Source organism: Lissotriton helveticus, chromosome 4_1 (genome assembly GCF_964261635.1).
Source record: "Lissotriton helveticus chromosome 4_1, aLisHel1.1, whole genome shotgun sequence".
Classification (NCBI taxonomy): domain Eukaryota; kingdom Metazoa; phylum Chordata; class Amphibia; order Caudata; family Salamandridae; genus Lissotriton; species Lissotriton helveticus.
The window spans coordinates 1,923,382,771-1,923,404,291 of NC_136063.1; the positions used below are offsets into that span (position 1 = coordinate 1,923,382,771).

The following is a 21,521-nucleotide window of genomic DNA, read 5'->3' on the forward strand; positions in this document are numbered from 1 at the left end:
AGCGGTCTTAATCCGAACGGATAACATGACAGCCATGTACTACATACAGAAACAAGGAGGCACACATTCCCTACAACTGTCCCGGCTCGAAACAAAACATTTGGAGATGGGCCATTCCACAAAAGATATATCTGCTTGCAGAACACCTTCCAGGAGTTCACAATCAGATAGCCGATCTGTTAAGTCGACAGACACAACAGATTCACAAATGGGAACTACATCTGCAAGTTCTTCAACCATTCTTTCACAAGTGGGGTCATCCAGCCATAGACCTGTTTGCCACACATGAAAACACAAAATGCCCAACCTTCGCTGCCAGGTTTCCACACCCGTTGTCCAAGGGCAATGCGATATGGATGAACTGGTCAGGCAGATTTGCGTACGCTTTTCCGCCAACCCCACTAATACCACTAGTTGTACGCAAACTCAGACAACAGTCTCCCAAACGTATCCTGGTAGCTCCCACATGGGCACGCCAACTGTGGTTCACCACGCTGCTAGAATTCTCTCTAGTTCCACACCAAAGACTGTCTCTGACACCATCAATGCTAACGCAGAACCATGGAGACATGCGGCATCCAGATCCAAGTCAACTGAATCTGGCGATCTGGCTCCTGAAGTCTTTAAGTTTGGTTACCTTAACCTACCACCAGACTGTATGGATATCATTAAAGAAGCCAGAAGACCTACTACTAGAGCTTGCTATGCTGCAAAATGGAAGAGATTTGCTATTTACTGCACTAACAATCAAATTGATCCTATAGATGCTTCCATCCAAAATATCATCTGTTACCTTCTCCATTTACAAAGATGTAATCTAGCATATTCATCTATACGTTTACATCTTGCATCCATTGCAGCATATCTACAAAACAGACAACATATGTCATTATTTAGAGTACCTGCAATCAAAGCTTTTATGGAAAGATTAAAGATAATCTTTCCTCCTAGGTTACCACCATCTCCAGTGTGGAACCTAAACATTGTGCTTACAAGGCTCATGTGACCCCCTTTTGAACCTTTACATAAATGTGAATTGCAATTTCTTACATGGAAATCAGCTTTCCTTATTGCTATTACCTCTCTTAGAACAGTTAGTGAGATACAAGCTTTCACTATACAAGAACCGTTTTTACAATTACACCGTAACAAGGTGGTTCTAAGGACTAATACTAAATTCCTTCCTAAGGTAATTACTCCTTTTCATCTAAATCAATCGGTAGAGTTACCAGTGTTTTTTCAAAACCCAGACTCTGTAGCAGAAAGAGCTCTACACACACTAGGTGTAAAAAAAGCTCTTCTCTATTACATTGATAGGACTAAACCCTTTCGTAAAACAAAGCAACTGTTTGTAGCTTTCTCTCCACCACACAAAGGCAACCCATTTCAAAATCAGAAATTTCAAGGTGGATTGTTAAATGTATACAAATCTGCTATCACAAAGCAAAACACACATTAACAGTTCCTCCTAGAGCGCATTCCACACGCAAACTAGGAGCCTCCATGGCTTTCTTAGGGAACTTTCCCATAGAAGAAATCTGCAAGGCAGCAACATGGTCTACAACACACACCTTCACTAAACACTATTGTGTTGATGTGCAAGCTAAGCAGCAAGCTGCAGTAGGCCAGGCTGTCCTCAAAACCCTATTTCAAGCTACTGCAACAGATACAGGTTACCACACCTAGGGGAGACACTGCTGTACAATCAATGCACAGTGTAAGATCTGCAGTTCATATGCCTCGAACGGAAAATGCTATTTACCAGTATGCATCTGTTCTTGGCATGTAGAGCTGCAGATTCTTACATGCCCTCCCGCCTCCCCGGCATGGCGAAAAACAATCTAAGGATGGAGCCGATGCCCATGCACACTATCGTCCAAGGAAGGAGTCACCTATCTTGTGACTACAAAGACTTCTTCCAAGACGACAACAACATGCAATCATCCGAGCCCAACACCATGTGGCAATCTAATGCACAGTGTAAGAATCTACAGCTCTACATGCCAAGAACAGATGCCTACTGGTAAGTAGAATTTTCCTTTTTTTTCTTTACTATAGGAACTGCATTACAAGAATCGCTACTGGCACGATGACTGCTTCCGGTGCTCCAAGTGTTATCACCCTTTGGCCTCAGAGCAGTTCATGATGAAGGAGAATAAGATTCTGTGTTCAAAATGTTCCACCCGCGAGGACGCTCCCAGGTGCAGCGGATGTCACAAGCACATCTTACCAGGTAATAAAATGCATTGAGTATTGCAACGTTGAATTTATCTTTACATCATGGTCACAGATCATTTATTTGTGATTTTTGGGACAATTATCCTTTTAGTGCTTGAGCAGCTTAAACTTTGTATAGTACGTGTTATCTGCACCGTAGACAATCATATGCCCACGTGTACAGCGCGTGCAACTCCGGACTTAGTGAAACCGAAAATACTATCCTGGAACACACCAATGGCACCGGTTTCTCTAATCTTCCAACTATGTAGTGGGTTTATTGCCTCTAATTTGGATAGATATTCCCTCGTTTCTGAGAGGTGGCACCATCAGTAATTGCTTTTTGCACAGTGTTTGGCCGATTCACAATAGCATTTATAAGGACGGAAATTTGTTCTACAGGAGTACTCTTTCAAGTATTCTTAACTTTTGTAAATTGCCTGAAATCTCCAACTCCCCATTAACAAAAGTGCAAAAATGGCACATTCCTTTCTATATACACTAACCGTATATGAATATTGCCATGTTATTTCAATGTTAGATGGTTTGGGGTCAATTTACAAATGTATGTAAGCGTATTTTAAAAAAGTACTACAGCAGTACTACTTTCTTACATACTCAAAAACGTCTTTTTTAATAGGCCCCAATATCTCTTCTTTAGTTCCAGAGTTCGTGGTAGAGTACCATGTCTGTCAAACTCTAAATAAGCACCTTAGGGCCTGATTACGAGTGTTTTTTTTTTTCTGACCTCTGCATAAACCCCCGTTTGCGCAGTGTTCGGAATTTCAAGTTGAGTGTTATTTAATGCACCTGATGTTTATCGGATGCATTAAATACCTCAAACTATGTTAAATTTCAGCAGGTCAAACCTTCTGAAATTTAATGGGGGAAAAACATACGGTGTTTACTGCATCATGCAGGTTTTGGTGCATTAAACACCAAAATCTGTATGTTAGTCGACAGAAACCCATTTATCACACATGATAAATAACATACCCATTGGTATCAAAATGAATAGTACCTAAACTTGTAATCAGGCCTTAGTGTTCTTACTGAAAAATTTGAAACTATAATATTGGGTCAAAACCAGTTGTATGATGGAACCCCGCATGCCTTTACAATGCAAGCACTACCTTAACTGTGATGTTAACATGCGTTACTTTACTATGCACGTCGTTACAATGGCTTGCTTTAGGTGCTGGAATTTGGAATAGCATAAATTACTATTCCAACTCCAGTCTATTTATCAGTAAGGAAGGTGTTGGAAATAAAAATCCAACACCAGTCCAACAATGCGCCCCCTAAAGCAAGCCATTGTAACGACTTGCGTGTAAAGTAACACATGGTAACCTCGCAGTCAGGGCAGTGACTGGGTTGTAAAGGCAGGTTGTTTTTGTGACTGCAGGGTAAAGGATGTTTCCAGTCAAAACCAATGTATTTATGCTATGCTTCAGGATGATAAATGAGTGCCAATTTTTTGTTTAGAAAGCATAGAGTGCTGATTTTGTAGCACCATTTTCCAGTGGCAGCTGCTACCTGTTAGCAGCAGAGGGGCTGGGTGGGGAGGAAGGATCGGGGGGGGGGGGGGTCAAATAGGTTAAAAATCACTTACCTCCCGGCCGGCTGCCACACGTCTTACGTCCTCTTCCTGGCTTCTTGGGGGAGAGAGGAAGCACCAGGGCTCCCAGGCTCTTTACAGCCAATCGCATTGCTGCATTGCAGCGTTGTGAGGCGCTCAGGCAGGGGCTGGAGTGGTGGGTATGTTCTCCAAGCTGGCTGTAATGCAGCCTGCATGGAGAACACCGTAGGTGCGCATGACTGTTTTGGGCGGCCCAGGAGGGCCGGCCAAGCACTCATGCTCACACAGGAAGTGCACACCTTTCCTCCCCCTGCTCTAAGAGTAGCCCCGCCCCACAAGGATGCCGCAACAGGGAAAACTAAAATGATAATAACCTTGGATTATCATTTTATTTTTCCTTTTTTTTACACTGCAAAAAGCAGTACTGCCATTTTCTTGGTTACGTAGGGCACTAGCCCCTTCGATCGTTCTTTTATAACTTATGTAGAGGCTTTTCATGATCTATATTGCAAGCTCATTAGCACTCTACACACTGCAGCTGAGGCCTGAACTTGTATGATTGGTGTAATACTGGTGTAATTCTGAGTTGTTTAAATCTCTCTAACCAGAGGGATAGATCTGCTACCCAAGGTCCGAGTTTGGGAGATGTGTGATTTTTCATGTTCCCAATCTTCTTTCCAAAGTAGTATCCCAATTATATTATGTCAGATAATCTACTTAAAAGGAACAGCATGGGGAGCTAAAAGAAAGTGGAAGATAAAAGTGAAGGGATATACTGTAGACTTTCTGAATAAGATTAGACGTTCCTATCAAATTGTATTTTCAGAATATTTAACTTCCATGTAAAACCAATGGTTTGTAGGCATCTGCGAGAAATTGTGCTGTAAAAAGCACTGTATGGTTGATTTTTTTCTCCCCCAAATATTCGTTTTGTGGGGAGAGACCATCTTCACAAAACCACTGCAGACAGCAAGGCCTGTACCGCAGGCCATGAACTATTGTAACACTTCATTAATAACCGTTTAGAATTGCATTGGAAACCTGTGGCTTTAACAAATATCTGAAATGCTGCATAAAAATGAAATATCAGGCCATATGTTTTTCAAATGTGCTTTCTGTTGGAGGGCTCCTTTGAACTCGTTACACTTCGCACTGGGTCACTTTCCATCTATTTTAAAGTTTCCATCTATTTCAAAGTTCACTAGCTATCACAGACACATGAATTCATTGACCAACACATGTACAAATTATACAAATTATACACCATAAAACATACAAAGCCACCCGGGCAAGAGCACATTCCAAAGTAAATCCTCTCTCCACGTATGCTGTACATTAAACTACATATGCTAAAAAGCAGACCTGTTGGCTTTTGCAGTGTTTGGCGCAAGGGTATAAGTTCATGTGTGTATGTATTAGGGGGCAGATTTACAATAAACTAACGCAGCGCTGTGCAGCAAGTCATTTGCTGTGCCGTGCAGCGTTAGTTTTAAAGCACAAGGATGCAACATATTTACAACAATATGTTGCATCTCTGGGCTTCCCCCTGTGCTGGCACACAAACTGCTGCCATGCGCTGGCACAGGCACCCTTGCACTATGGTGCAAGGAGGCCTGCGTCACGGGGATGATTGTTTAGGTGCAGGAAGGAACACCTTCCTGTACACAAACAATCATTAGAGGTCATTTCATCCTTCTATGTGTGCTGCAGAATACAGCACGCATAGAAAGAGGAAAAGAACGAGGAGAAATAAATACATTTCTTCTTGTTGCGCCACTCTACACCTCCCCTTGGGAGGCGTAGCATTCAGACGCATTTCCAGATTTACGATTTCTTATAAATCTGTAAATGTGTCTGGTTCCATGGGTGTTGCGTGGGAACGCCCACAGCAACACCCATGGAACGCCCCTTTAACGCAAAGTGCTACGTGTAAAGGGGCCATATTTACAAGGACAGGAAAAGCCACGCAGGGTGGCTTTTTCATTCCTTGTAAATATGGGGCAGAAAAATGCGCTGCCGGTGCATCACAAAAAGTGATGCAGTGGCAGCACCTGGGGCTTGTAAATCCATCCCACAGTTCCGATTCGGGATATGGCGCAAGCCCCACATGCTCTTTAAAATATTCAGTAATTGGGTTATCACTATCAAAGTACTTTTGGTAATATTGCTAGTCATTTTTGGTTACAGACACTAGGAATCTCACCCTCACCGCTCCCCTCCTCGTTCAGTGGTGTTCTAGGTGTTCTGGTGTTCGAGGATGGCCTTCTCATTAGGTTTTTGGGTTTATTGGGCACCAGCAGTTAAAGTGCAGCAGTGGTGTTTGTAGAGGAGAAAACAAGTAGTACTGAAGTGAAAACCCGCTTCCCTGAATCTACTTCCCGATACTGGTGCTGACCAGGCACTGTACCTGGCATAAGGCCAATTAGTTTAAACATGATCTAATGATTTCCATGAAATTTCAGATTTTTTCGGCCAAATTTAAAATTATAGTCCAGTTCCATTTTGCTCCCAATATTACATATTTTCTGATTTTCTGTGCTGCCACCACCTCAGTTTCTGTGGCTTCCCTTTGCCCTTCTTCTAGGCCTGGCATTTTCTATTCATTTTACCACCTGTCTCCTTCTGTTCCCTCTACCATTCTACTGTGCCTTATGCTCACACTGCTGGCATTTGCCGCAGGTGCCAGCTCTGGGCCAATCTTGGTGGCATCTGGCTCTTCCTATCTCAGTGTGGTCAGCCGGTGGCTTCTCTTCTGCAGGACTGTGCTCATGAGACTCTGGTGAGGCACGGGCAATGATTGGGATGTCATATATTTCTGCCCTCCTCCCCCACCTTGTAAATTTTCCCTTGTGTTCTTCCTTCAGTGCTTTGGTTCTCAGCTCTATACTCTGCCATTCTCCGCCTACTCTTCACATTTGTCTCCGCTTGGAGTGGAAATAACATGTCCAGTCTTTGATGTCCCCCCTAGCCCCTCCCGAGGCTGGGGAGGATGCAGATAGGTAAGTACCCTGCCAGAGAGGTTTCCAGTCTGGATCACGTGGTTGCATTCATACACACAGCTGCATAGATGAGGTTGTGAAGGTTCTCATGGGCGACCTTCCTAAGTATCATCCATGTCAATTGTTTTGGGTGAGCAAGCTAGATTTGAGAAATTCACACCTGGGATGCCAAGTCTCAACAGGTCTCGTTTCCGAGATGATCGCATCCGTTATGCAAAGTTAGCATGACCAGGAAAGCATGGCGGCTACAGTCAGCAATAGATGTTTAATTTTACAGAAGTGTCCATGAATGATGCCTTCCTTATTCTTTGTGTGGAAGAGAGTGAACGCAGTTGATGCATGTCTTACACCAGATATGTGCGTGGAAATCTTGCACTGCTGCACCGTCTGCTGTATGTATCTTATGTGTATTCAAGGATGAGTGATTTGCTGTTCCTTGCTTGTCATGTACTTTTTCTGTATGGGAGGCAAGCTTACAGTGTCATTGCCCATGGCGTACACGTGTGTGCATGAGGAAGCTTGCACAGACGTTGATCATGCTGTAAATGTTCTCCATCTCTATGAGGGATGTCTTCCTTGATTCTTTGAATGATGTACTTATAAATGTGCTGTGTTCATTAGTGTGCATTAGTAAAGGTTGTGAACACATTTTTAGTATTGCAAAGTCAGACTGATTGGCTGTGCGCCTGGTTGTTTCTTTCTCTGTCAGTATAATTGCAAGTATCTCCCATTACCCTCAGACAAACTTTGAGACCCACAAAAACATGACAGCAAATGTATTAGTGAATAACAAGCCTGACATTTCTGAAGATCATCAGTGCAAAGTAAATCCCTCTGGCTTCTTCATGTTGTCGAGTAAGGCAGCTAATCACCCTTCACAGCGGGGTCTGACGGTAGGCTGTAACTCAATGCTCTTGGGTAACAAGGCTCGGAGACCGCTCTTTCAGTAGGCCAATCCTTGGAGAGTAACCACATCATCATCTATCCATAAATATACTAGTAATATAAATACACCATCGCTAAGTGTGAGTTAGGTCTTGAAGACAGTACTTCATCCCAAAAATTAACGTTAAAAAAATATGGAGAGGGAACTTTTTCGGGATCCCCTGGCCAGTCAAGGGTGACTCAGCTCAGAATGAAATCAATCAGATCCATTTACCACAGGCGTCTAGGCATTTAACCTTACTTTTAGGCTCAAAGCTGATCACCAAGTTCACCGCTTTAGCACCTGAATCTCAAAGTAGTGAAGTTGAGCAGTCCAAGGAAGGTCGTATGGGGTGAGACTCAGCACTCACCAGAAATCAGGCAAGAAGTACTAGTTTTTTTAAACTTTCATTTTCAATTTCGTAAATGGGGTCGTGTCTACAAAGCCAATGTCATACATATGAAATACAAAGATGATGAATACATTCATGTATCACACATAGTCTGCACAGCGGTATATACAACTTGCAGAAATTGCAGGAGGGGGTATAGGAAGCTCATCATAGCGGTGATATCCCATTATGGAGTTCTCGGTCTTCTGGAGTAATGGCTCCTGCTGTGTGTGCACATCAGTGAATGATTCGAGGATGGGGAGATAGGCTCTAAGTGGCTGCCAAATGTCACGGGGTCTAGATGTGGGAGGTTGAAAAGCAGCATACAGCTCGCTATTAATGTCACAGTAAATCATGCTGTTAATCCATGTGTGTTTAGTGGGCGGGTGTATACGGCCCCAGTGTATGGCTAGTTCCCTTTTAGCTAGAAGTAGCACGATTGCTACATATCTGCGCATTGTTTTGGGGATAGTCTGCCCAAGAGTGCCAGTAGCGGGGAGGGTTCAATAGTGAGTTGTGTCAAAAGGGAGAGTTCCATGAAGATGTCCTGCCAATACGATGCTATTTTCTGCATGTCCTTGTTATGTGGACAAAGTCCGCCATTGGCGCTTTGCATCTGGGACAGTCAGCCAGCAAGAAGTAATAGTTCATTATCAAGTCAGTACTTGACTCACTGTTCACAGTCTAACAGAGGGTGGTTATTTGGGTATTAATGGAAGCAGTACAGTAGCATATTAAGAGGCAGTTTTCTTTGGTAAGGTGCATTGGCCCTTGGTCCTGTCGGGAGGAATCTCACAGTGTTGTGATCAGGTGCTGCCTGTTGCTCTGATCACTTGTAGTGGCAATGAATGAATCTAATGGTCCCTAGTCTAGTACACTTTTTACCTTCCTTTGGGGATCAATAGTACAATAAATTTTTCTGTTCCGGTGGTGGAGTTTGCAATGTCCTTCCACAGGCACCCGTGTGTACATCGCTATCAGCGAAGCCCACACGGCTCCAATGTTGTGCACCCAACCCAGTACACCAAGCGGAGATTCTGGGATCTTGGCCTTGGACAGTTGACGGAGTTCAGGCTTAATACTAGTGTGCTGCTTATCACCTCAAGTAATTCTTGCCCCCATTCATCAGTCGGAGGTATGCAGGTTGTCACAGGGATCTTCCTGCTTGGTGCTTTCTCAGGCCCAATCTCAAATTCCCCTCCAAAACAAGCTGGTGTGCACCTCTGAGACAATACTCAAAAGCCCTTGGGGTTCTCTAGACAATTGGAGGTTTTTGAAAATCAGCCTGTGGCGGCAGCCAAGGTTGTCATAGGGCATTTGTACTTTTTGGTGCTAGATCACTGATGGGAATTCTCTTCTGGATGAATTCTGAGACGCCCTTCGTCACAGGTGTCGATGCCATGGATACAATGGTACAAATCAGGCCTCTGGACTTTGCTGGACTCGATATGGATCGTGCCCCCTCTCTGGCGGTGTTGATTCACCTCACCAAGCTCCTTTTCAGCCTTGGCTTCCTCCGAGTAGCGTCTTCTTCATTCACATGCACATAAACATGCTCCTCCACTGCCCCTGCTGTACAGTCAGTTAGCATTATCCTTTGAAATTAGTTGCAGGCAGCTCATCCTGACAGGTTAGTCGGCTCCTCCCAACTACTTGTCCTAAACCACGCAAAGGGAGTTGACAGTGCCCCAACTTCAAAGCTCAGAGGAATGTCCCGGTCACTACTGTTGTGGGACTCCATGCCTTAGGTCAAGAAATCTTGTCACCTTGACTAAAGGTTTCTGCCTCATCTTTCTACCCAAGTTGCAGACAGACCATGAGTGTTCCAGCAGGTCAGTTCTGTGACCAGTTCTTGGCGGTTATGCACTTTTGTAAATTCTATGCAGATCGGTTCATCCAAGGACTTTGTGACAATTGTAAGCAGGAAGGCTGGGGAGCTGGTAATCTCCTCTTGGGAGCAACACATAACAAGAGCACAAAGGCAAGTGAGGCCGCACCACTTATAGTACACGTTAACATAATTGGGTTAGCCTCTCCCACAGAACAATGAGTCGTGAAGGGGTAGTGGTAACTGTAGCTCCAATGTGGCCTCTGTCTCCTTTCCTAATTTCAGCAATACCTCACTGTCTGACTAACTGATGGACATCACGGGAATGCTTTTTTGGGTGTGGTAACTGCAATGCACATCGGCAGTCTGGGCTCCCCTCCGAGGCCCCATTCTAGGTACCATCAAAATGTGCTTAATACAAAATGGAACCCATGGTGGCAGTGGCGCAATGCACTTACTTGTGCTCCACATATACCCTTCACCTATGAGCAATGTACAGACATGCAATATACACACATCCGGAGTGCACACGCACACAACATCCATATACCTTATGCATGGGATCAAAACGCAGTTATTTAGAGGACTGGTATAACACTTAAAAGCATATGGGAGAAGCCAGTAAGCTGCTGTGCCATGCAAGGGAAAAGGCATGCACTGTACTATAATATCTTCTCTTCCACCAAGCCCATTCCTCTACAGCTAGATGAGATGACAGCAGTTGTCCTAAGAAAGGGATGCATGCTTAGTGTGCCCTCTCGACTACAGGTCCTGGCTCTGAGCCTCACTCCATGTCATGGAAAGGCCTCAGCACACAGGCATGAATGTCATGCAAGCTGAGATGTGGCCATAATATGCTCTAGCTTGCTATGGGGACTTTGAGTATAGGGCCCACACTCTCTCCAGAGCCATGCACAGGAGCTATCTGTGTCCCAACACATGGTAATAAAATACGCGGCTCGATCACCTTCACATATACCATACTCAATCTGCATCCAGTCCTTGGCTCAATAGCCCTATACTCTATCCCCAAATCATTATAATCATTGCAGTTTTTGTGTGGATCTGCTAATACATTTCCTCACACTTTGCTTCTGTGCCACTCTTTATTTTCATAGGTATTTGTTTTGCTTTTACTCAACTGCTGCTCCATTATTTTGTTCCAGAAGGAGTAGCAGTGCAGACTGAAGGCAGACTACTTAGCACAATATGATGACGTCATACACATTCAGTCACAGTCTTTTTTGCAAGGAATTGTCTTGCCCAGTGCAATGGAACTTGCCCCTACAGTCATGACTCACATCTAACACATATAATGTGGTTGTGCTCTACCAAGCCTGCCTTATGAACTTTCAGGGGTTCTGTTGGGTTTTAATATCCATTCTACTCTTTCTGATTGGGGGGAGTGGGGGTAGTTAAAGAAAAAAAACACCTGATATTGCAGTGGCACGATGGGCCCAACTCACAAAGTCATTTTGGGCCATAAATCTAAATAAATGGACACAAATTACAACATCTATCAAAAATTCACAAAAAGAATCCTAATAGATGAAAACGGTTTTACTACTGTGGATTTCTCTGCTATGTGTGCAGGGAAATTAGCAGTAGTACATCGCAATTAAGGGGTGAAAGTGGAAGTAACACAGTATGATCAGCCTTGCAAGTTTGTGAACACTCACAAAATGTGCATTTTCTGGCTGTCGCAAACTAAAATTCGACCTTGGAAATAGTTCGGAATTTACATGAGCCAAGAATCTGAGTAATTCCTCTTCCAGGACTGGAAGAGAAAGGTATTACTACCAGATCTGTTAGGGGTAAGGTAAACAGGTTTTTCTCCACAAGAAAAATGTTTTCCCCACACGGAAAAGAACAAGAATGCCCCTGTGCCCTTCTGGCTGCCTTTCCCACTGTCTAGAATTGTAAGTTATGTTAAATTCTGCATAGAGAGAAAAGGCACCAAGTCATGTGACGGGTGATTAGAAACCCGCGCTTGGTGTGCTTTTTAGGCCAGGTGTACTATTACAGTTTGTGAATGCCTAAATGAACGTCTACAGTGTTTTTTGTCAGAGTTGCAGAACTCTGCCTATACCTTTACACTTATCTTTATGGATCGTTTCTATGTGCTTTTTAATAACACATACTTTGCCTATGGCAGATAAGGGATCATCTAGAAGTTCAATGCATTATATTATTCAAGTAGTATCTTTGCTTACTAAAATGAAGGTTAAGTCTGAGGAGATCACACAGGTCTTACTCGTGGTGTTAATAACCACATAGTAATACTCTGACTACGGTTAGTATCCAGATGGCGTGGCAACAATTCAGCTTATTTACTCTATTTTTGGGGGTGTAGCAAGGCTGTGTGCTCACACCAAACTTTAAAAAAAATATTTTTCACCAGTGGCATAGACTGAGTTCGGTGGACCACTGAGGGTGAGGCCTAGAGGTCAGCAAACATGCTAATTTAGTTTTTTGTTTCCTATTGAGGCCTTATTTTCTGGTCATACCCGATGCTTTTTGCAGACTATTTACCAGATTCAAGGAGTAATGTCTAAATAAGGATTTGGTCGTGAATGTTCACAACAACAAATCATGATTGGTAGACAAAAATGACACCTCTAAAAAAATTATATAAGCAAGGAATTCTAGTTGTAATATTTTGAGGGTGCTTTGTCAAAAACTGGATTCTACTAAGGTAGGTAAAAAAGGCAACCTATCCTAGTGCAGCAGGTAGTCAGCTGTACTTGTTGGCTTTTTGTCAAGAAAAGTGGTCGGGATAAAACTACAAAAGTCATTAAAATCAGTACAGTACAGTGTCAAGACGATATCATCTGTATTGTGCGGAACAGAACACTGGAGTGTGGCAAAGATCTTTGCTATTATTCAGAATGAGAACAGTTTTATGAATATTTTCTACTTGGACAAGATCACTTTGCCCATATCACCGAGGCAAGAACTGCTTATTAGAGAGGTTAACGAATTGCCTGTGATCAAACCTGTGCGTAACAGAACGTAAGTGATTGGAGCCTGAATCAGCTTTATTTCAAGTGAATCTTTGAGATATTGTCCTACAGGAAATCAGTCTCAAGTTCTTAAATGAACCAATTAGTGTGAGCTGTCAAAGGATGGCCTATTTCCACTTGAAATGCGAACCTGAAGGATTATTTAAGCATTATGGTGCTTATTCAGAAACTGCATTTTGAAGTATGCTCAGTAGCACTACAATAGTACTACTAATATAGTAAAAATGCTGTTCACAAGCTTATGTCTGGATGGTGTGCCACTCCTACATTTTCCTTTGTGGAAATCTCCACCGACTGCATAGTCTCTGAACACATAAGTATATGTTTCAGTAGTAAATGTGGGAGGGGCAGAAGGGAGTGGTTACAAACTGGAAAATACTTATGACTAATTAGGGATTAGGGAAGAGTAAAGAGAGTGTTAGTGAGAGGTTGATAGAGGAAGGGATGTGCACCCACCCACAAAAGAGTAAGCCCATTGCTATTCACAAACTGCAGTTCTAAAATCATTAAAGCTGAAAAGGGAGCCAAACAGTAGTACATTTCCCCAGCTCAGAGCAGGAGTAAGTCCAGGCTCACAGATCACTAGTACTGTAACACTCTCACACAGAAAATAATGGATGTAGGGACTTAAAATATAAGCCTACATTGAATAATAATTAATGAAATAAAATACATTGATTAAAATAGTTAAAGTTATGAATAAATATAACTTAAACTCTACAAAATAATACATATATAAGTATATCTTATTTTAATAACACTTTAATGTAAAAACAAATGTAACATTATTTTCAATTAAATATATTCAACATCCTTTTACGTAATTTTATACATCACTTTATTAACAGACATTTTTACTTTAGGTGGGAATTTATTTTTAAATTTAAACTTCAGCAAAATAATTGTAATTAAATTGAATATATTTAAATTAATGAATGATGTGATTCAATTTAAGTTAATAGTGCTGCAGCATTTTTTCTTTTGTTAACCACTTGAAAAATATGATTAAAATTAACCTACATTAATATTTAACATAACATATTTGTACTATTTTATTCAAGTTAAATAAACTGTTTTACTACCATAGGGAGAGTCTGCAGTTGAGGTGGGGATCTCCATATGGTAAAGTATAGGGAAAGGTAAAAAAGTTTATTAAACTTGAAAATATTTATATGTTCAATAATAATGTCAATCAATTGTATATATTCATTTTACATGTGGAACAAAAGACAAAACAGCTACAGCATTAATAATTTAATTTTAAATTACATTTTAATGAATTTAAATATATTCAATTAAATGACAATTATTTTCCTGAAGTTTTCCAATTAGAAGTTATTTAAATATATTTTATTTAAATGTAATGTTACATTAATTTTTAAATTCTAAAACGGTCAAAAATATAACATTATTTCCTATGGAACAGTGTTGCAATGTCAGTGGTTGGCCATGAGTGGTGTTGGACTTACTACAGTTTCTTTATGACAGTAGTAACTTACACTTGTACATTTGGCTCCACCCCTGTTTCATAGGCAAGATACATGTAAGCCTACACTTTTAAGTAACTTTACACTCATATTTTGTCACTAGCCAAAAGTAGTAAAGTAACTTAAAAGTGTGAGAGTAAACTTACACATCTAAATTACTCACTAGTTACCTTTCTGAAAAGCCTTGAAAATTCCCAAGTTATATTTACAATTTCTATCGAAGAGTTAGCTGAGGTATTAAGTTCTGGCAGCCATGATTGTTTATTAGACAGAAAGACCGCCAATAAGTGCATTTGTTCCAAATTCCTCTCTAGCCAATTAGCGGTTATTCTGTCCCTTATTTATCAGACCAAAGCAACATGCACTTTGAGAAATTGTGCTATCTGTTTACTTATCGAGTCAACTATTCACATTCAGTTGGCAAGGCCTATATTTTAATAGAACCAGGGAGATAATAAATTGACTGCATGCCCAGTGGTAGAGATGATTTCTGAAGCGTCTTAATAATCTGTAATGATTATGTGGAAATAAAGTATTAATATTAGATTAAGCATCCTGACCCATGCTATTACTCCTTTGCCTCTTCCTCTAATTAATTTGTAATCTTATATTCCTGTAATTATTCCTTGTTTGAGAAGAAATTACGTTGTTGGTGACTTTAAAACAGGTGTTGAGTAAGGGTTAAAATTATCAATCGGTACAATGGTTTAGTTTTCAATGACATAATCATTGCTTATACATATGGTGTTTTTAATAAGAATAGTTTTAAAATGCTTATATTGCTATTTGGGTGTCGTGAAGTTCCTATTGAATCTACATGCTATTCGTAGTACAATACTAATATATTGTATGATGTATGTTTTATGGAATCGTGTTATGCAATTTATTTGAGGTCTTTCACTTCTAAAATAATTTAATTGCTTTTTACATGTTTGTGTAATGTTTTGGTGATGTATGGCATTTACTTGAGAACGATGATGCAAGCAATGGGAAGAGAGTGATTCTGATTTTTATTACACAATGCTTTATGCCATTTCAGGAAGCAAAAATATGGAGTACAAGAAAAGTGTCTGGCATGAGGAATGCTTCACCTGCAGCCAGTGCAAACAAGCAATAGGATCGGGGAGTTTCTTCCCAAAAGGAGAAGAGATTTACTGTGTCTCCTGCCATGAGCACAAATTTGCCAAGCTATGTGTCAAATGCAAGAATGTGAGTAGTACTGTGCAATTATTATTTATATAGGTTTTTGAACAGCCATGCCACATTCTACTTAGAAGGCATGTTGAAGATACAAAACAGGTAGCCTGATTTTCATCAAGGGGATGCTGATGTGGAAATGGCTTGTACAACTATTTTTATTTGACTTGAGTAGGTTTTTTTTCCAACTTGATTTTATTTTTGATGTTTCTTACGGTAATATATCATGTCACTAAAGGCCACATTCGAAGTCTGCCTACTGCGATGGCTTCATAAATATCTAGGATTAGTTCTGATTGACTATCATTGTTTTTGATGGTGCCCCTGAAGCATATCATGTCATTGGGCCTGATTTAGATCTTGGCGGACATGTTACTCCATCACAACGGTGACGTATATCCCATCAACCAAAATATAAATCCCATTATATTCTATGGGATTTATATTTCGACGGGTGGGATATCCGTCATCTTTGTGACGGGGTAACTCATCCACCAAAATCTAAATCAACACGATGACGGCAGTTATTAGTTGATCCGAATATCAAGATTACAAAATGTAATCACAGAGTTAATAGATATTGCAGCTCAAACAGAGAATATATTAGGTTTGTGAAACATTCGTGTATTTACCAACTGCTCTAGGTTATCCAGGAGGTAAGCACCCTCTGGCCACGTTTTCACATTATCAAAGTTTCTATAACCTCTATGAGAATATTTCCAAAAATAATTTCCATGGAAAGAGTTACAAACATGCACCAGATTCACACCAAAATGTTAAGGACATTATTAGACTTAAGCTAGCAACATTGCGATTATTCAGATACAAAGACCAAAGCCCTCCCTACATGTGTGTGTGCAGTAAAAAGGTTGTTCCCATGGATAACCATGAATGAGTTTTTACACAATTGTCTGTGGTGGCTCGTTCTACTGTGTAGTGATAGTTAAACACTGTGTTGCCATAAAGGTAACAGTCTAGTGACTCAGGTGACACAATATCCCCTGTTAAAGCAGCGTCTGCTTCAAACTGAGTAATTGGGAATGTGTTTGTTTATTGTGACTAAGGTATGTTTAATTTCAGGTTCTCAGTGGCATTGGTAATCCCCATGGGCAAATTATTTTTGACTCAATTTCATTCCAGTTATATTGATAATAAAATAATTAATTAATTCCTGAAGAGTGTACAGTAATCGCATAGATGAGTGAAAGATATGTTGTAAATTGTACATTGTGTTAATGTCAGTTACTTTGTCAATAGGCCATCACATCTGGAGGGATCAATTACCAGGATAGACCATGGCACTCGGAGTGCTTCGTGTGTGCCACTTGCCAAAAGAAGCTTGCTGGACAGCGCTTCACTGCTGTGGAAGACCTGTTCTACTGTGTGGATTGCTACAAAACCTGTGTAGCCAAGAAGTGCTCTGGATGCAACAACCCTATCACAGGTAGTCCAGTCATTCACATTTTATCTATAATTAGATGCAGTCTTGTAGAGCATTATTCATTCCACACCAAGAGTTTAGTAAACATCGGGGAAAAGTTCAGTGTGAGTTATTGATATGAAGCAATATTAGAGTATGGGTAGAGTTTGCTGCTTCTGCAGAATAGCTTGCACTATGAAAGCTTATAGTTAGTGATGCATGAAACAGCTTGTATATTTAGCAGCAAACATACTAACAATGCACATTATTTTATTATTTCCCTTGATACATCAATAATTGCTCTATTTAGGGTGTATACGTTTCTAATGGATATATATATTGGTCTTGCATAAGGGGGGGGGGGGGTAAAAATTACTATTCACACTCCAGTGGGTGCAACAGTAGGGAAAGCGTTGGATAGCGTAGGGGGAAAAATCACTATTCCCACTCCAGAGAATGCAACAGAGGGGAAAGCGCTGGATAGCGTAGGGCTAAAAATTACTATTCCCATTCCAGTGAGTGCAACAGTAGGGAAAGAGCTGGATAGCTTAGGGGTACAAATTACTATTCCCACTCCAGTGGGTGCAAAAATGGGGAAAGTGTTGTATAGCGTAGGGGTAAAAATTACTATTCCCGCTCCAGTGAGTGCAAAAGTAGGGAAAGTGTTGGATAGCGTAGGGGTAAAAATTACTATCCCACTCCAGTGAGTGTAACAGTGTGGAAAATGTAGGTTAGCGTAGGGGTTAAATTAACATACTTATCAATTAAATAATAAATAAAAAAATAACATATTAATAATTAATTAACAAATTAATAAATACCAATAAAATTAGATTCATATTTACTTAAATAACATTAAATTACTTCCCACACTATTCCCCCTTTAACAGTGCCTCCAGTGGCTGGGCACTTACCTGTCACTCTTGGATGACTCCACATTGTCTATTCACTGCTTGCTTAATACTCCTAAATATATCCACATGTGCAACCCTGCCTTTAGTCACACTACATGCTTATGGGAAACAGTGCCACTACTTCATGTTTAGAACATGTCTCCAAACATTACACACCTGACACAACATCACACACATAGATCCAATAGAACCATCATCCTTTATATCCATATACTCTGAAGGAGACCCCAAGGAACAGATGCAAATTGGAATTCTTTTCAACCTCTTTAGGGGTATTACGCACCATACAAATGCTACAATACAGTGGAAACTGTGGTAAATTCAATATCCTAATTCACAGAATCATAATTTGTGGAAATTCATGATTTTAAAATGCACCCGCGGAAAGACTGATTTTCTAAAGATTTAAATTCAGGATAAGCGATGAGGCAAGTTGTATTCTACAGCACAGGGCCTACAAAAACAGTGAACACCCACAAATGTATAAGCTTGTGGGAAGCCATAACCATTCTGGAGATAGTTTCTCACTATAGGAAGACATAAATATTTACTCCAGTCACCGTTGGGAAGTCTACATAATTTCATATAAGAATTTGTAGGAGTAGAAATGTATGGCCATCATATATTTTGTGAGATTTTTGTGACTTACAAAACCTACTTCAAACATAGGAAGAAATCAATTTAAATAGACTTCTGACATTTCAAATCTGAACTTTGTATCTCTTTTAATATATATTTTTTTGTTTGCTGTATTTCCAAACAGGGTTCGGAAGAGGAGCTAATGTCGTTACCTATGAAGAAAACTCTTGGCACGACTACTGTTTCAACTGTAAAAAATGCTCCCTTTCTCTGGCAAACAAGCGCTTTGTGTGCGTCCAGGATCATATTTACTGCCCTGACTGTGCCAAGAAAGTCTAAAGAGGAGGCAGACTGTGCACTGTCTATTGGAGTTGTGTGCATCTTACTTCTATGACTGCACCATCGCACCTTATGCTGCATGTCAATGCACACGCCTGCACAAGCTCCTCCCTTTCATTTGTTTCCATGGCACACCACAGCTCAGAAGGAAACTGCATGACAATTTACTTTCAAAATACAGTAGTATTAAAGCTTTGCCATTTCCTTTGCCTTTCCAACCTGAAATTAACTAAAGAAAATTACACTTTTATGTAAGCACTAATGTCAAAGTATCAAAGTAGGAAGTATTCGAATGCACTTCATTTAAAACATCTAACTATATAGTTTATTTTCTGCATGATGAATGCAAACTTAAGCTTTATGAGAAATAATTAGCTTTCCTATCTTCATTAATCAGTACATGCATAAAAACATAGCTATCACGTTCCCAACTTGCAGAAAAAATATGTACATCACACAGTTTGTAACACATATAAAGAGCAGATTGTATTATCTGTCTAACCAGCATACATACGTGAATTTTGTTTTAGTACCCGAAAACAGTCTTATTTACTCAATCTAACAAAATTAATTAAACATATGCGCAATAGTGTTGGGCATGGCTACTCGCATAAGATTGTTACGGGTTAGAATAATTTTCTTTTCTGAGTTACTGGCCCTGAAACGAGTAATTGGCCATAATATCAGTATCACTGTGTGTTTGTCCTCTCTTATTAACTTGTCTTTCCAATAGTAAAATATTTAGTTTAAGCAATATGTTTTTATCCAAATGTCATTAAGTCATTAATTTACAATTTTTCATCATGGAATGAACTTTACTTCAATATACACGTACTTTATTGTACAGGCTAGGGTATGTCCTTAAAATGAGTCGAGCTTTTAAAGGTGTGGTATACAAAAATGTGTGTGTATTAATGCCATGCCTGTAAAAATAAATGTGGCTGTTATTGGAAAGACGTGTACTAATAAACACACATTCGTAAATTTATTACTAGAATGGATAGTTCAAATTCTATGTTTTAATATACTTTTTTAACTTTACTAAATAAGTTTTGTTCCTCACGGATAACCTGTTACCATCAAGCTACTGCGAAGACAACTGGGGCCACACTCAAACACCTAATTTATGTGTTTTTATTTTTCTCACTGCCCATATTTAATCCTTTCTGTCCTTATTTTTGGTTTTAAATACCATGTGTATATATCTTCTGCACATTAAAAACAGCATGGCAGTAATCATATGCGGAGAACTGCAGAGAATATTCTACTATTTATCATGGTAGTTGCAGATGGAGTATTGTAACTGAGCTTCTTTTGGACTGTGGCACGTCCCCTCACTCTGCGATAGTAATACAATCAATGTACTACACATCTGCATATACTTTAAATGTGTGTGAGGAGTCAGCTCATATAGAGGTATAACGTGGTTAGCTACTGTTATTTGACAAAAAGCAGTGGTTTCAAACCAACATTATGGAGATTTTACAGTGCATTACTTTTCATAACTTGCTGAAATGGCATCAATTTAGTAAACTATGGATGATTTCCATTGGCAGGCCGGGGACATTAGTTGGTACTCTGGCAGCCTTCTCACCAACTCACTACTTTCTTAGCATACTAACTCATTCAGATGATCATTTGATGAAAACTTCAAAACATGCTTACCCGTTAAAAAATGTCAAAAAGGTGAGGTTTCAGCAGCGCAAAAGTAATCAACCAGTGCCCATTTTTAGCTGAACAACGGAGGCTGTGACTGCCCATGTCTTCATCTCTACAGAGAAAAACGTGGTTCTTAAAAGAGTCAATAATACATTAGCAAATATTCCACAGCTGAATTTTCATGAACAAACATTCTCTATTCTTTTTAGTACAGCCAAATAAACCCAGAATATGACTGATTGCTTTTAGTAAACATTATCCTGCTTGAAACAAGCATATTTTATTCTTGATAACTATAAGAAATGTACTTGGAAAATGAAAACTACAGAATGGATAATGTGTGTTTAATGATCCAAGAAAGCTATCCTAGGCTTCTTGTCACTTTTACAAACCACTCGACCTTGGGTCCCATAGCTTATTCTGTCACTTGAACCTCTCCATGGCATTACATCACAGTGAGGTTATCTGTAGGTATTTCCCCACCCCCTCTTACAACATATGGCTATATTTGGGAATCAGTGAAAGCAAGTGTCTAGTTAAAGTTCAGTCCTTATATAGTTCAGTATATATTACACTGTGTAAAACGGATGTGCTTTTCTATACATGTTTGCATCTTCTGTTTATTTTTTCTCTCTACAAAAATTTATGTAACACAGTTGGAGCTTTGCAAGACTTGTGCCTTCAAAATCATATCTAATAAAAATTTAACCCAAACAGCTTTTGTTCATATTTTCAAATGTAGAACTGATATTTTCTCCTTTTCTAAAAAAATATTAAAAATGTCTGACAGTTGATTTGCACAGATGACACATTACGCCTAGCAGCACAGGCAGGGCACATGCATTGCAGTGCACTTTGAGACCAAATAGCACTGATAGAATACAACCTTTGTTTTACTATGGTAGATTACTATTTATCAAACATAAAGTTTTTTTTAATAGTTTTCTGAGATGAATATGGTTAT

The 21,521-nt window shown here is 40.0% G+C and overlaps 1 protein-coding gene across 3 annotated transcripts in view; it reads left to right on the plus strand.

Moving 5' to 3' along the window:
• FHL1 (four and a half LIM domains 1) overlaps positions 1 to 21,271 on the plus strand; it is a 240,789-nt gene extending 219,518 nt beyond the window's left edge. For all 3 annotated transcript variants that reach the window (XM_078688583.1, XM_078688584.1, XM_078688581.1), the window contains 4 exons: positions 2,059 to 2,233; positions 15,489 to 15,658; positions 16,904 to 17,090; positions 18,744 to 21,271. In XM_078688583.1, coding sequence (XP_078544709.1) covers positions 2,059 to 2,233; positions 15,489 to 15,658; positions 16,904 to 17,090; positions 18,744 to 18,898 — 687 coding nt within the window. In that variant the 3' untranslated portion in view covers positions 18,899 to 21,271. The remainder of the gene's footprint in view (positions 1 to 2,058; positions 2,234 to 15,488; positions 15,659 to 16,903; positions 17,091 to 18,743) is intronic.
• The last annotated feature ends 250 nt before the right edge of the window (positions 21,272 to 21,521 follow it).